We start from the raw sequence: 15633 nt of genomic DNA, 5'->3' as shown, positions 1-15633 counted from the left end.
GAGCGTGGAGAATCAGAAAGGGACTTTATTTCAGTAAAAGCTGGCGTGCCTCCTGGAAACTCCGTTGGGCATTTCAGTGACATACTCGGGGATCCAAAGCTGACGAGGAAAAAAGTTTGCGGTAGCAGAGAGTAAAGCGTTACTGCCGCCTTTCCTAAAGTCCCATTTGATTTAAAAAAAAAAAAAACATCTTGGAATAGTTGATGTATTCACAAAATTCACAAGGGACAAGAGGGATCTGTACAAATTCTCTCCCCGCCCCCTCCCCCCGCCCCGCAGCCCACCAATTTTACCAGTTTCTAATTTGTCCTTTCAGAGACAGTGTATGTGCAAATACACTGAAGTGAAACGGTTGTATATTAAGTGCCTAGCAGTTACTGGTACCCAATAAATGGTAATTCTCCTTCCATTTAGAAAACAGTTTAATGAGTCGTTTTGATTGTTAGCCCGCTAAAAGAGCAATAGTAACTCTTTTTTCAGGTTTTAAGCATTTGCGGATTTGCCTGTATAGTGAATGTGTATGTTCTATTGGTTTGTCGTCACTATGAATACTTTTACACAAAGGTGAATACACTGATATTTTCAGGTAATGGGGCAGGTAGGGAAAAATCAACATGAAACTAGTAAGGCAGGACTTAATATATCCAATATAGAGTTCCAAAAATGATTTGAAGCCCCTTAGTCTCCATGTGGTACAAAAGGATAAAACAAAACTAAATGAGAAAATTGAGGCAGAGCAAGAAAAATAATACCAAGTCAAGGAAAAAGATAATACCAAGTGCATACTGTAAGACCCTGTACTAAAAGTGAGTCACAGTTTTGGCTCTGGGTTTCATAGCAGCTAGCAAAAAAAAAAAAAAAAAAAAAAAAAAAAGGGGGGGGGGGGGGGGAGGGGGACACTAAGTTTCAGTGTGTTTCTAATTACAAGATAAAAACAGATCAGTTCTGCCTAAGCAGGATATTTTCTGGTGATGAGGCCTCAGAAGAAACATTTTCTCATGGGCCCTAATAAAAAGGGAGATGGCATGGTAAGGTTGGCAGTATCTTTAAAATATTCCTACGCAAAATAATGAATCTTAGACAGTGTTCTTCAATGAAGGACAGTAATAAAACTCTAAAGATAAGTTGCCTAAAGGCTTAACTTGAACCATTCATAACACTTAGAATTACCTAGAACAGTATTTCCCAAACTCTGTTCCAGGAAATGAGAAATCAGTGGTTTATTTCTTTGAAATAAGAGTCTGAAGTCAAATAACTTTGAAATCACTGGGTTAGTCAAATTTCAACAGTTTTTTACTCAACTTCTTGGCTAATGTTAAAGATAACCCTTTTAAAGGGGAATATATTTTGTGACCTTTTCCAAATTCATTTGTTGAGAACCACTGAACCTATAGAAATGGACAGACAGGCAATTCTTCAGGAGTATTTCTTTAAACAGAGGCTTTATAAAAATTGGGAGAGCAAAGAGTTTGAGGTTAGCCAATTTGGTAAGAACCAAAGTGAAGATCATCTAAAAGCATTTTTTTTTAAGTCAGCATTTTAAATATACTGTATGTCAAAGGAAAAGTCTAATTCCCCCTAAATTCTTTCATGGTGCCTCATAGTTCTGCAGGTAATGATCTCTAGGATTTCTTCCTGTCCTGTGCTTCAGGATACTGAATTAGACTAGGTTCAGGCAAGTAGAATTGCTTAAAGAATGACTTTAATTATTCTTGGCTGTAAATATGCCATTGACATTTTTTTTAAATCACACTTTTGATACTGTTAACTTAGTATCAAATCTTGGAATTTTACAGCTGTAAGAGACCTTAGGAAGCTTGGTACCTAGTGAAAAGAGCAAGGGATTTGAAGCCAGAAAGTCTGGGATTGTGCCATTAAAGTGTTAGGTTATTCCCAGCAAGTTTATGAACCTCCCTGACTCTTTTCCCTTGTTTGTAAAATTAGAATGATGACAGCACACAGTTCATTCAATAGATGTTGAGGGTCTCATAGGTAATGTAATAGAAAGACAGTTTTAAGGGTACAAATAAAATAATGTATCAAGAATCCTTTACTGGCTAAATTTTTTCCATTCCTGAGTTCAGGTGGCAAGAGTTTGAAAGGCAAGGAGTATCACCTCATCTAAATGTATCTGGTTCCTGAATTTCAGATAGCAGGTAGTGAGGGTTTAGAGAATGGGGGATTGGTCCAAAAATGTATCTGACTTCATTCAGTTCCTGTGTTTGGATTTTGAGAGTTTGGATAATGAGGTACACTTCTATAAGAAAGTATTCTATAAATGATGCAATGCTATACAAAATGTTACTATTCTGAAGACAGATTGAAGGCTGGAGCTATTCATTGCTTTCATTCCACTTTTGAGAGAGGTGTCTGGTGAATATATCAGGTAAATTTTGCTGTTGTAACAAAAGACCCTCACATCTTCCTGGTTTAGAAAAAGGTTTGTTTCTTAGTCACAGGGCATATCCAATTAGGGTCAGCAGAACTCTGTTACAGGTGGTCATTTGGAGCCCCAGTTTATCAGAGGCTCCATCCCAACACATGCTTCCACAATTGCTAGGGCAGGGAAAAGGAGGTGATGAATTGCACATTGGCTCTTGAAGGCTTCTACCTGGAAGTGACACATATAACTTCTGCTGCCATTTTATTGGCCCAACAAGTCATGTGGCTACACCCAACTTCAAGGAGGTTGAAAAATGCAATTCTATCATGTGCCCAGCAGGAGGAGAACTGGAATATTCTGCAGACAGTCTTAATGACTACGCTATGCAGGCTTTATAGTCCTATGAGTTAACATAAAATCCAGAGAAATGAAATCCAAAATATGCTTTTCAGCATTTAGAGCATAGAAAACAGCATTTTTTTTTTTTTTGGTGTGGGTAAAAGCATGTGTGTTTAATCATAGAATTATGCTAATGAGAATTGCAAAGAATATTTTTTATTAATTGGAAATGAAATGCTTTTGAAAAACTCCATAATTAGACATACTATTTTGACCAAGTAGATTCATTGTTTTTTAATTATATGTTCATTCAAAAAATATTTAAATGTGTTAAATGTGGTGTGTGTAAGGCACTATGTTAGCTCCTGTGAGAATAAAAAGATGAATGGGAAATTTACAACCCCAAATAAAATAGCACTAATTGAGTTCTCTCTCTCCTTCTCATCAATAGATTCATCAGTAGAATCTTTCCATATGATAAAACCTGATTCTGTATACTTTGCCCCAACCACTGTTTTTGGTTTTAGGGAATTTTTGGCGACAAAACAGCTTGAGCAAAAACAGTGTTTTGTTAAAAGAAGGATATAGCTTTATGTCACAGAGTCCAAGAGCAGGGAGTGCAGCAGTCTCAGAGGCAACTGACATCAACAACAGCAAGTTAGGAGCTGGGGCTGTTTCCCCTCCAGGTCTCCAGGATACCTTGCTAGTGTCTCTGCACGTATACTTCATTCCTCGTTCTGTTGACTGGTTTTCTTTATTTTGCTTTTGAATACTGGGTGTTTTAACCTAAGAATTCACACACTGAAAGGAGACTAACTAGAGCCCTTAGCAAGTCTAGAAGAACTAAATTTTTTTCTAAGTGCCACATGTTGGTTACTTTTCAAGTTAACCACTCTCAGAGTTTGGAAATAATGGAATTGGCCCTAAAGTATAACAAGTTAGGGTATTTGGCAACCTGTAATAGAGGAGACAGATCTGAATAGTTTGGGATTAAAGAAAGCTGTAATACCATTGAAAATTCTGCTATACAATTAACAGTCAGCTTACAGATTCCACGGGGACAGGCTGATTAGGATAATCAGGTTAAGAAGATAGAGGTGGAGCTGACTTATAGCAACACTATTCCCTCCCTGAACTACTGGTAAACCATCTCCTTTGTTATCCTTCCCCCCACCCCTTCTCCCTCTCCCAAGTTACAGATTACCAAATTGCCTAACTCTTAAAGTCCCCTGCCTTTGATGCTGATCCAGGGCTCCCTGGCTTCTCCCCATGGCTAATAATGCAGAAGGAAGGGCGCATTTGATATACTGCCTTACTCTGCTCTTTTCTTCAATTGGTCTAGACACTCTATCTGGACATTTTACACTTTAACATGCTATTGCCATATCTTTCCACCAATTTTGCCTATTTTTTATTCTTAATAAATTTCCATTCTTTTTCTGTGTATACAGTTAGCCTTTCAGCAAAGTTTCCTTGCATTCTTTACCTATGCAATATCTCCTTTCTTTCTGGTTGCAAATATCCATAGCTTCACCTCAGCAGATGGCTGAAGGAATGGACTATGGGGAGGTAGGATATGTTACCTGGAAGATGGGCTCCCCAGAAAAGGAATAACAACAAAGAAAGGTGAGTACAAGCTGTGTATTTTATTTGTCAGGGATATATGTTAGTCTAAAAGAACAGACAGAGGGGAGGGGCTGGGGTACCAATTGTAAAACATCTGCAGTGTCATTCTGAGACGTCCTTTTACTGCCGTGCAAATGTATGGGTCTTTTTAGGTTCAGCTGAACAGTCAGAAATCTACCATAGGTGTGTTTACTTAGAAGGACATCAGACAGGAACCACAGCTTTCAAGCAAGACAGCATCCAGTGTCCCTCACCCGTGGTTGTGATCCTCACAGCAGTCCATGTAAGCAGTTCCCGTAGCCATCTGGGAGTCCCTGCTCCAAGTGAAAGCTGAAGGAGAGAAAGCTCGCAACAGGTGGACGTAGGTGGCTGTCTTGGTTTTAAACATCTCGGGTCTCACAGGAAACGATGTGCCACACCACTCCATAGACTTAGTTTCCAGGGTCCCCATGAGGGATACGCCAATTACAAGAGCTGTCACACTCAGGGAGGTCAAAGCTATGGCTACCTGTGAGGTATTTATAGTTTATTTGTAGTTCCTCTGAGTTCAGGTGCAAATTTACTCATCATTTTTACTATAAGCAGTGTTGCCTAGTGACATAGTTGGCATACCTGTGTTTATCAGATCACCAGGGAACAGAGCTAAGAGAGTTAACTGAAGGCTAAATGGAGAAGGGAAAAAAATTTAACTCCACTCACACTTGTATTATCTGCAGTATCTTCCATAGTCCTTTTCATTTGGGAAATATTGCAATAATAACTCATTTTGCTTCCTTTGATGTAGTGTGTTTTAGCTCTTATGACAGAAAAAGTGTGAAATAGGAAGAGAGGTTGAGAGAAAGGTAAGGCTGGAAAGGTAGCAAGAACTACTAGATTGTTAGAAACACTGGTTTCCATTGTAAAGATCTTGGATTTTATTGTTCTTGTAGGTGACCGAGAACAAGTTTTAAGTAAAAGTAAGATGGTCAAGAATTAGATTTTGGGAGGTTACTTTGGCTATAGTATGGAAAGTAGATGAGGAAATTTAGACTTGAGTCTGGTTGGTTCACTTTTTCTTAATATATACCTGTCTTTGGGGCGATAGTTCTCTGATAAGTAGAAAGAAGAAATACCCAATTCTCCTGCTCCATAGTTGTTTAGAATTGGTGGACAGATTCAGCATGGTGCTTTGGAAGGGCCTGAACCAATTTGTCCTACCCCCCTGCCCCACAGAGATGGGGAGTTGGGGAGGACTGTTCTGAACTGCCTCCTAGCAATGTTGTTAAGAATAATTCTAGCCTCCACTGGTCTCCACTGCTTGCCATTTGACTCACTTACATAACTCATTTTGCTTTTTGCTGGAACTGAATTACAGAATGAATGAATTCGAGAATAATAGAATGAATTGGTGGCTTCTTTTTAAGGTCTAGTTGTAGGGCAAGCCAGGGAGTTTCTTTATAATGGTGAACTGGTGTAACATTTGTATTGATTAACTGTTTCTAATTACAAGCAGCTGAGAAACAGTGCTTCACGTTTTTCTCTGTTGCTTACATTGCTCTTTACTACCCTTTCCTTACCCAGCTTTCACTGTTCCAGCTAATATACCATCTATAAAATCTGATTGGTTCTGCAGCAGAATCAGCTCGATCTGTGATTGGCTCATTATGTATACACAGAACCCAGCCAATTTTGTTTTATTATATTTGTGTCTAGAGAGTACTGATTGATTACTTTATTTCCCTCCATCACCATAAAGCTACATAGAAGATAGAAATGCTGAATTTGGTTCAGGTCAGTAAAAGACAAAATGATGGTTATCCAGATTATTACTTTTTATGGCACATAAGACAGTTGGGTGTCTCAGCACATGCCAACCATGAAGGATCAAGACGGAGTTTATTGGTGGTTTGCCATTACCTTTATAGTATTATAGCTTTCATCCTTGTGCTGCAGCAAATATATACCTAAATTTATAAAATCCAAGAGTGAGTGGCAAGGAAATCTTTTCTACCTGTCATCAAGTTAAAGGGCTATTTAAAAAAAATTTTTTTTTAATGTTTGTTTTTGAGAGAGAGAGAGAGACAGAGACAGAGTGCAAGCAGGGAAGGGGCAGAGAGAGAGGGAGACACAGAATCTGAGGTAGGCTCCAGGCTCTGAGCTGTCAGCACAGAGCCTGACTCGGGGCTCAAACTCTAAACTCATGAGAACGGTGAGATCATGACCTGAGGCGAAGTCAGGCGCCCAACCAACTGAGCCACCCAGATGCCCCTAAAGGACTGTTTTTTAAAAGAGAAAGAATGAGCCAGGGAGGGGCAGAAAGCGAGGGAGACAGAGTATCCAAAGCAGGCTCTGTGGCGACAGCAGAGAGTCTGACATGGGGCTCAAACTCACAAACCATGAGATCATGACCTGAGTCAAAGTTGGATGCTTAACCAACTGAGCTCACCCTAAAGGGCTATTTTTAAAAGGAAATATTTTGCTACAATTATACTATGGTCTTCATAGTATCAACTGTGATAACTTTTATAGATGAGTGTGGGGATAAAAACACCATATAATGTTAATTTAACTGATTTTTAAAATGTTGCTTGCTTTACTACCAGTTATTAGTACCAATAAGCAGTTGAATGATGAAAAGGTACTTTTGATATATATTAATGTGGGTCAACATGTTGTCCTATAAGAATTTGTGACAGAAACTGGGAAGGAGTCGAGTGGGGAGAAACCTGGGAGGCTCTTGTGCTTCAGGAATTAAAGACCACTTTGGCATTTAATTGCAATTATGATAAACAGTATTTTGTTATATTAGAAGTGATACGTTCTTTAAGGACTGTTTGTTTTTTTTTTTTCTCTTTTTGTGCCTTATTTGCTTTTAGTTTGGTCAGATCTTACTGGTAAAGAATTTAAGTCCACTCTACTACTCCTTGATATCTAACCTACAAATCAACTATACTCTGAATCTGCTTCCTGATTTGGACAATGGGGGGAAATACCTACTCTGCCTTCTCACAAAGTAGTTATGAGTTCCAGATGAGAATATTTTATAAGCAAGCAGCAATGTGGCATATTTGAAAGTATCTGGTCTTTGTATTCACATTGAACCCTGCTACCCACATATCTTATAACCTCACTTGACTTCAGCGTCCTCATGTGTAAGGGGAGAAAGGAATGACCTGTTTGCCAGAGTGTTTGAGACAACTAAAGCCCCATTCAATGTACAGTACTTCACATATTATCACGCACACTTACACACTTAGGAAATAGTAGCTGCTATTAGAAATCTAGGTCCTTACTCAATACTTGCATATGTTACTTACCTAATCTGATTTAACTGAAACACACACATGTACACACACACAAAACTGAAAACCAAAGAGGTGATTTGCCTAAATTATACAGCTAGCTGGTGAGTGGCTTAGTTATTGACGCAGGCTTTCTGCTATATCACTTAGGCTTATCATTAATAAGTAATAATGTGGGAAAATAACAACAGAAGCACCCTCAACTAGCTACCTCTGAACTGACTCATAGCTTTAACCTAATGCACCCTCTTCCCTCTGTCCATTGTACTTACTGATCCCCAGGGCCAATTAAACACTCTTGGCTAAATAGAATGCCCTACAGTAGGGCACAACTCCGCACAACTCTGTGCTTACCTCTTGAGTTGGATACTCACCAAAAGTTGGTTGTGTTTATTCACAAACCCATTTTTAACAGTTATGCTTGTTTTAATAATTATGAAACATTTGTAAACATGTTAATTAATGAGGGTAAAGAAAAAAGTCATTCTTTGAAAATTAAGTTGAATGCTCTGGGAGATCTTAATATAAATGAGTTCTTAACAGATTGGCTATCAAATTTGACGAAGGCTGGAAAACTGTAAAATGACTGGGTAGGGGTGAGGGAGGGTGTGTGTGTCTGTTGGAGATCATCAAAGTCTAAAGCAGTGCCTGTCAAAGTTCATGGGCCAGCTAACTGGTTTTAGACTATTAGTAATTCTCAAGGAAATGAGCTCATACTGAAATGTAAATTAGACACATCACTAAGCACACTGTTTTGTTCAGCTGACATTTTTTTCATGGTAACACTTTCTGCTAGAAGGAAGTACATTAATTTCATTATGGCAGAAGCTTTTTATCTCAAGGTGGACAGACCACTGGTCTAATAGATTCTGTATTTGTATTATTTTTGAAGTGCTTTTAAGTTTTCCATTTATAGAAATCATAAATGGAAATCATGGATGTTGGGTCATTGTGGACATGGCTTATACAAGAAAGAGGACACAAACTCAGCAGGGGGCCCACGTAAAATATATGCATTAACCCTATACGAAAAGATTTGTGAATGAATGTACATGTATGTGTTTCAGTTAAAATCTTTAAGGATATGTGAGTATAATTTTTACAGTTACTGACTTTTTCATTTAATGGACCAATTATGAGGTTTCATCTGACAAGGGGCTTTTAGAGAGGTCCAGCTTGGGGCGCCTGGGTGGCGCAGTCGGTTAAGCGTCCGACTTCAGCCAGGTCACGATCTCGCGGTTCGTGAGTTCGAGCCCCGCGTCAGGCTCTGGGCTGATGGCTCAGAGCCTGGAGCCTGTTTCCGATTCTGTGTCTCTCTCTCTCTCTGCCCCTCCCCCATTCATGCTCTGTCTCTCTCTGTCCCAAAAATAAATAAACGTTGAAAAAAAAAAATTAAAAAAAAAATATATACTTTAGAGAGGTCCAGCTAGATTGAAAATTTTGCTTTGACCTTAGTACCCTATGCCTGCCTCTATGTCTGTATCATGCTGTATGGAACTTTTAAAATTGAATGTCAGTTCTTGTATTTTAAGTGTCTCAAAAGCCATGGCTCTTTCTGTAACCTTAATAGAGTTTCCAGTCTAGGGAAGAAGTTATCTGAGCAAGTAGTTTGGGATAATGTATGATCATTTAGCAAGGAGACATAATTTAGTTTAAAGGTTAAAATTTACCTCACACATTTTTTTTCACCTTGATCTTATATATGTCACAGAGTGCTTTTAGGGTACACAAAGAAGTAAAATTTCTATATTAGATGGCTTTTACCATGAAGCACCTTCAGTTTTCCGTATATATCAGAGTTCTCAACTGCTGACCTTTCAGTTCACCGTGTAGTTTACAAAGCTAAATCTCTTGGTTTGTTACAGCTGAATTTAAATCCAATACTCATCTTTAATTTATTGATTAAAGCAGAAATATTACCCAATTATTTTTAACAACGTGAAAGATTTAACACTGTACCAGAAACCTTATTTTGGATTTCGGATTATATTCTAACGTTCTTCTTTTCATTACAAAAGAAATTTTGATGCCGTGTGTGTAACTAGTAGAAAGAATGAAAAGATAACAAGTGTTAACAGCCCAGGACCCCTCTATCCACACTCTAAATTTCTAATTTCCTAAATAGATTGATACTGAAGTATAAGCTGGATAAGACTCCAGACCCCTATTCCCAGTACTTAATTAAAACCAAATTTATCTGAAGCTACACTCAATCCTCCTGAAGCTGTAGCCTTCTTACTTCCTTTTCTATGTCGATGTTACCCTACTTCTTCCAGTCACCCAAGTTTGAAAATGCTATCATCTTTGACTGCTTCCTTTCCATTTGCCACAGAGCTTCTATGAGGCCTGTCTCTGTAATATCTTTAATGTCCATCCCCCTTTCAGATCTCCTTGCCTCCAGCCATGGTTAAGCTGTACCTCTCACCTTGAAGAGCTTTCTAACTGGTCTCTCTCCTGATGGTGCCTTCCCTCACAAATCCATTCTTCACTGTTGCCAAATTTTTTTGAAGCATGCATCTAAATGGACTCAAGAACCTCATCCCCTCCCACATAAAGGACATATTTATTTCTTGATAATTCAGTAAGTGTTTCATTCAAAACCCTCTTCTGCTAGATTTTCAGATCTTTCCAATCAAGGTCTGGGTCATTAATTTATTCATTTATTCTTTGATTTAAATTTAGTAATATTTGAATGCCATGCACTGTACAAGTTGTTAGGGATATGGTGGTCCCTGCCCTGAAAGATTTTATTTTCTGTGTTCTTTAAGTTTTTTCTGCATATAGCACAGAGATGTGTTGAATTTACATAAGTAGGATTTTGTTTTTATGTTTATAATAATGACTTTTTATGGAGTTGGAGAAGAGGTACAGAATACCTGACATATTTCTGAAATTAAAGTTTAAATTTCACATCTTTTCTAATATGTGTAAAGAATTAACTATTTTCTGCCATCATTTTTATTTTTTTTTTTAATTTTTTTTTTTTCAACATTTATTTATTTTTGGGACAGAGAGAGACAGAGCATGAACGGGGAAGGGGCAGAGAGAGAGGGAGACACAGAATCGGAAACAGGCTCCAGGCTCTGAGCCATCAGCCCAGAGCCTGACGCGGGGCTCGAACTCACGGACCGCGAGATCGTGACCTGGCTGAAGTCGGACGCTTAACCGACTGCGCCACCCAGGCACCCCTCTGCCATCATTTTTAAGTGTTAGTGGAATTATATTAGTTTTCAGATAATTAAGCCAAATTCTGATAAAAGACCTAATTTGACTAAGTTTAAAGTCTATCCTAGAACATCAAACTTTAAAGTGTTCTTTGAAATCATATGTTGTAACTCTTTATAGTTGAGGGAAAACTTGGGAAGGTGAAATGCTGCTGGGCTAGTACAGTGAAATTAATTCCTGAAGTGTTTTATGCGATCTATATTACACACTTAAAACTATAGGAATAGATTTATTACAATTGATTGCTCATAGAGCAAAGCTGTTGTCTTAAAAACTATGTGAAGAGAGGTTTGTATAATAATGATTACCCATATAACTCGGTTACTCAATAGCTGTGATTTTTATTGAGTGAAGCCATGCCTTTAAAAGTCACACTGTTGAAGTGAGCTTGTCTGCAGTGTATCTTAATGGCATTTCAGTATTGCTATTATAATACTGAATAGAGTCATCTTTTGAATTCACAAACTAACATTGGAGCAGATTTGAAGCAGAAATTACATGTGGATTTTTTAATTACATTTTGAAAAATGTATTCATAATTGAGACTTTTCTACTTTAAGTAGTGTGAGCTGCATCTCCAGTTTAAGGAAAGGCAACTTCTTAAGAGAGAGATACAGAATAGAATTTGATGATCAGTTTGAAGAAAATGTTGGTCACTCTAAAAAGACATCTATTTAGTCATTAGATTTCAAAGTGATAAAAAATTTCTTATGCCTAAAGAGTGAAATAGAAAAAGGAAACACTTAGGGTAATGTATTACATATTAAGGTTTTTTTTCTTAAGTTGAAAAAATACTGAAAAGATTTTGTCACCAGAGATAAATGTTTTTTAATGTATTTTTAAGTTTATTTATTTATTTTGAGAGAGAGAGAGAGATGTAGGAGGGGCAGAGGGAGAGGGAGAGAGAGAATCCCAAGCAGGCTTCACACTGTCAGCACAGAGCCCAATGCAGGGCTTGAACTCACGAACCGTTAGATCATGACCTGAGCCAAAATCCAGAGTGGGACACTCAACTGACTGAGCCACCAGGTGCCCCTCTAATATTTTTTCAATTAGATTCTTTATAATTTCAAAAATGTATATATTTTTATTATTGCTCTTGTAATTGTTCGATACATTCAGTCATTAGAGAAGTATTTATAGAGCACCTACTGTCTGCCAGCTACCATACTAAGTTATAAGGTTGTAGTGATTAACCAAAGCTTTACTATAGCTTACTTTGTAGTGAGGATAAAGACAATAAGTAAGGAAATAAACAGCTAGTATGCAAGGCAATGATAGGTGCTATAAAAAAAATTTAAGGAGTTGGGGTACAGAGAATAGGAAGGGATCTAATTGATATGGAGTAGTCCAGGCAGACCATTTTAATAATTTAGCAATGTAATGACTTTTAATACGTATTGATCTTGTGAGAATAATTACTTTAAGAAGTACTCCTTAACCGAGCTGGGTAAGTTTTTGAGCAAAACAGTTATATATTGTTTGGCAAAAGCTGATGAAACAGAAGAAAAGGTGTTATGTAAATATTAAATTTCATGCCACTAAAGCGTTAACTCTTAAGCTAACTACACATTTTTTATAAAGAAAGTATTTGGCCCAAGAATTGAATTAAAGCTGGGAAATAATTTCCATAAAGCTCTTTCTAACATGGGCATTATAACAAGCTACTGTATCAATAGATAATTTTTTAATGTTTTTTGTTAGAATGAAGATTTTTCTCCAAAGTGCCCATGCTTAGACAAGCTTAACCTTAGGCAAAATTATTAAATAGAGAGAGATCTAGCTGTAAGGGATTTTGAGCAAATTCTATCTTTGAAGACTATTTTCCAACTTTGCTTGCCTAAATTCTCTCCATTTGTCAGCATTTCCCTTATTCAACTTGACATTTAAAATTTTTGTAGCCATATTAGTGTTTTTAACTCTTTATTTAAATATTCTATTTTATTATAACTTATTTTATCCTCTTTCTGAATTCTGATTTGTTTTTTCTTTGGTTAAATTTGCTAGAAGTAAGAGAAAATACTGGCAAATGTTTTTAGGAGCTGGATCTTTATTCTGTCATTTTATTTCTTAATTCTTCAGTGTCTCCTCTAATCTTTATTATTTCATGATTCCTTTTAGAGGGCTGATTTGATTTTCATCTTGAGTAGATTGCTTAATGCATATCTATCCTTTTAAATAATCGATGCATTTAGAAAGTTATAAATCTTACAACAGAGGAAGTATCCCTCCTCCTATGACTATCTAAGCCATCTGCTGCACTCAGGTGCCATTCTTTTCCTTTTATCAGAGTCTTCACTGTTTTTTGCTCCAGTGATTCTCCTTATAGTCATCAGTCTCTTCTTCCTACTGGATCATTCTCATCATTCCAATATGCTTCATATTTTTAAAAAGCAACAAATAAAGAAGTAAGCAAAGCCATTACTTTGATCCTTCACCTCTTCCAGCTACAATCCCATTATACAGCCTCACTGTTCAAATTTTCTTTTTTTTTTTTTAAGTTTACTTATTTATTTATTTTGAGAGAGAGAGAACGAGCAGGGGAGGGGCAAAGAGAGAGAATCCCAAGCAAGTTCTGCACTGTCAGCACAGAGCCCTACATAGGGCTCGAACTTAACAAATTGTGAGATCATGACCTGAGCTGAAATCAAGAGTTGGTTGCTTAACCGACTGAGCCAACCAGGTGCCCCACTGTTCAGATTTTCTGAATGAGTTGTCTATACACGTCTTCTCTTATTCCTCTCATATTCCGTTAACCTTCAACCCACCACAGGCTGGCTTTGGTCCCCACTCCTTTACTGAGACTCCTCCTATCTTATTTGGCAAATTTTTTATGTTGCCCACTCCAGTGGACATATTTCTTTGCATATAATACTTGACCTCTTATTTGACATTGTGACCATGCCTTTTACCATGAAATACCTTTATCTTTTGACTTGCCTGACACCAGACCCTGTAGATTTTCTTCTTCTCGTTGGTTATTCCTTTTCAGTCTCCTTTAGTGGCTTCTCCACTACTAGACTTCTGTTAGAGGTTTTGGAGCTTGGATCAGAGTTCCAGAAACATTTATCCAACTATCTGACGTCTCCACTTAGATGTCTCAAAGTACCTCTAACTTAAAAATGAACACCAATTTTTAAAATATAACTAATGAAGAAGTGTGATAAGATGACTAGATACAAGATAAATGTACTCAATACTTTTGTTATAATTGCAATAACCGTGTGGAAATTGAACTAGAAATAAAATATTGCATTTACTACACTGACAAGAAGAAAGAAAAGAACATGATAAAAAGTTTTGTAAGAAAGGCACAGAACCTATAGTCAAAAGATTTCAAAATCTTATTGGTGAGCATGAGCTCTGAACAAACTAAACAGCATATATGCTTAGATGTGAAGCCTTACTATCATAAAATGCCAATCATTTCAAAATTAATACACAGATTTAATGCAATTTCAATTAGAATCTCAATAGGGTTGGGGCTTTTTGTTGAGAAAAGGATTGGGTAGAATTACTTTAAAGTATATAGAGAAGGGTAAATATCTAAAATTAGCTTTAAAAATTATTCTAAAAGGATATATGTGGAGATAGGAACTTGCTTTAATGGATATTAGACATCTTATAGGTAGACTATAATTAAGACACTCTACTATCGGCATAGAAGTAGACAGTAGGGTCACCTGGGTGTCTCAGTCTTAAGCATCCAACTCTTGATTTTGGTGGGATCTCATGATCTCATGGTTGGTGGGATCGAGCCCCACATTGGGCTCTGCTGACAGCATGGAGCCTGTTTGGGATTCTCTCCCTCTCTTTCTGCCCTTTCCCTGCTCTCTCTCTCTCTCTCTCTCTCTCTCTCTCTCTCTCTCTCTGTCTCAAAATAAATAAGCATTAAAAAAATAAACAAATAGAACAATTAGCATCCCCAAATTGATCTCTGTATATGTGAGATGCTAATTAATAACAAAAGTAATACCTCAATTCAGTGGAAAAGGGTGGTCTACATTAAAATTATATGGATAATAGAAGACTCATATTAGAAATAAAAAGCGCCAATAAATCAAAAAGATCAAGAGACAAACAAAGGCCCTTTCACAAAAGGATGTCCAAATGCCCAGTAAATACAAAAAGTTACCCAATAACATTAATAACGAGAAATGTAAAGTAAAATCAAATGGGATTTCACTACACACCCATCAGTATGACTAACATTAAAGACTGACAGTCCCAGTGTTTATGGAGTAACTGGAATCCTCATATGGTTGTAGGAGTGTAAATCAATAATAATCAAAGTTGAACATGCGCATACCTTATGATGTAGCAGTTTTGTTTCTGTATATATATATACTCAATAGGAATGCATATACATGTGCACCAGATAACATGGACAGGAGTGTTCATAGCAGGATTACTTCTAAAAATCTAAAACTAGAAACAACTAAAATGAGCAATAGAATGCATTTTTTTGGTTGTATGTTTATATAGTGAAATACTGTATAGCTATAAAAACCAACTATCAGCTGCTACAGGCAGCAACACAGATGAATTTCAAAACAATGGAGAGAAAAGAATTCTTTTATGTAAAGCTGAATGGAGATGATGGCAAGATCCTTATGCACTACTGCAGTGGCATTTCTCCATTATGAGGGTCTGTACCATGAACTGCAAGATGTTTGCCATTTTCACCCATTTCATGTCTGTAGCACTCTGTGGTCATCAAACAACTACAAATTTCCCCCTGCCCCCGCGACTTCCAGAATCCCTTTTTGGGGGTGTAGG

General features: G+C 37.2%; 1 protein-coding gene across 4 annotated transcripts in view; it reads left to right on the top strand.

The window, feature by feature from the left end:
- The window catches only part of KLHL5 (kelch like family member 5), a 95516-nt gene that overhangs the window by 623 nt on the left and 79260 nt on the right, over positions 1–15633 (top strand). The window contains exon 2 of one of the 4 annotated variants that reach the window (XM_030314033.1): positions 4251–4348. The exons of 1 other annotated variant lie outside the window; for it this stretch is intronic. In XM_030314033.1, the coding sequence (XP_030169893.1) occupies positions 4299–4348 (50 nt within the window). In that variant the 5' untranslated portion in view covers positions 4251–4298. Of the gene's footprint in view, positions 1–4250; positions 4349–15633 lie in introns of those variants that run through there. 2 more of the 4 variants (XM_030314030.1, XM_030314032.1) reach the window with 2 other exon arrangements.

This window comes from Lynx canadensis, chromosome B1 (genome assembly GCF_007474595.2).
Source record: "Lynx canadensis isolate LIC74 chromosome B1, mLynCan4.pri.v2, whole genome shotgun sequence".
NCBI lineage: Eukaryota > Metazoa > Chordata > Mammalia > Carnivora > Felidae > Lynx > Lynx canadensis.
Note: the sequence above shows the minus strand (reverse complement) of the source record. Positions and strands in the feature narration are given on the sequence as shown.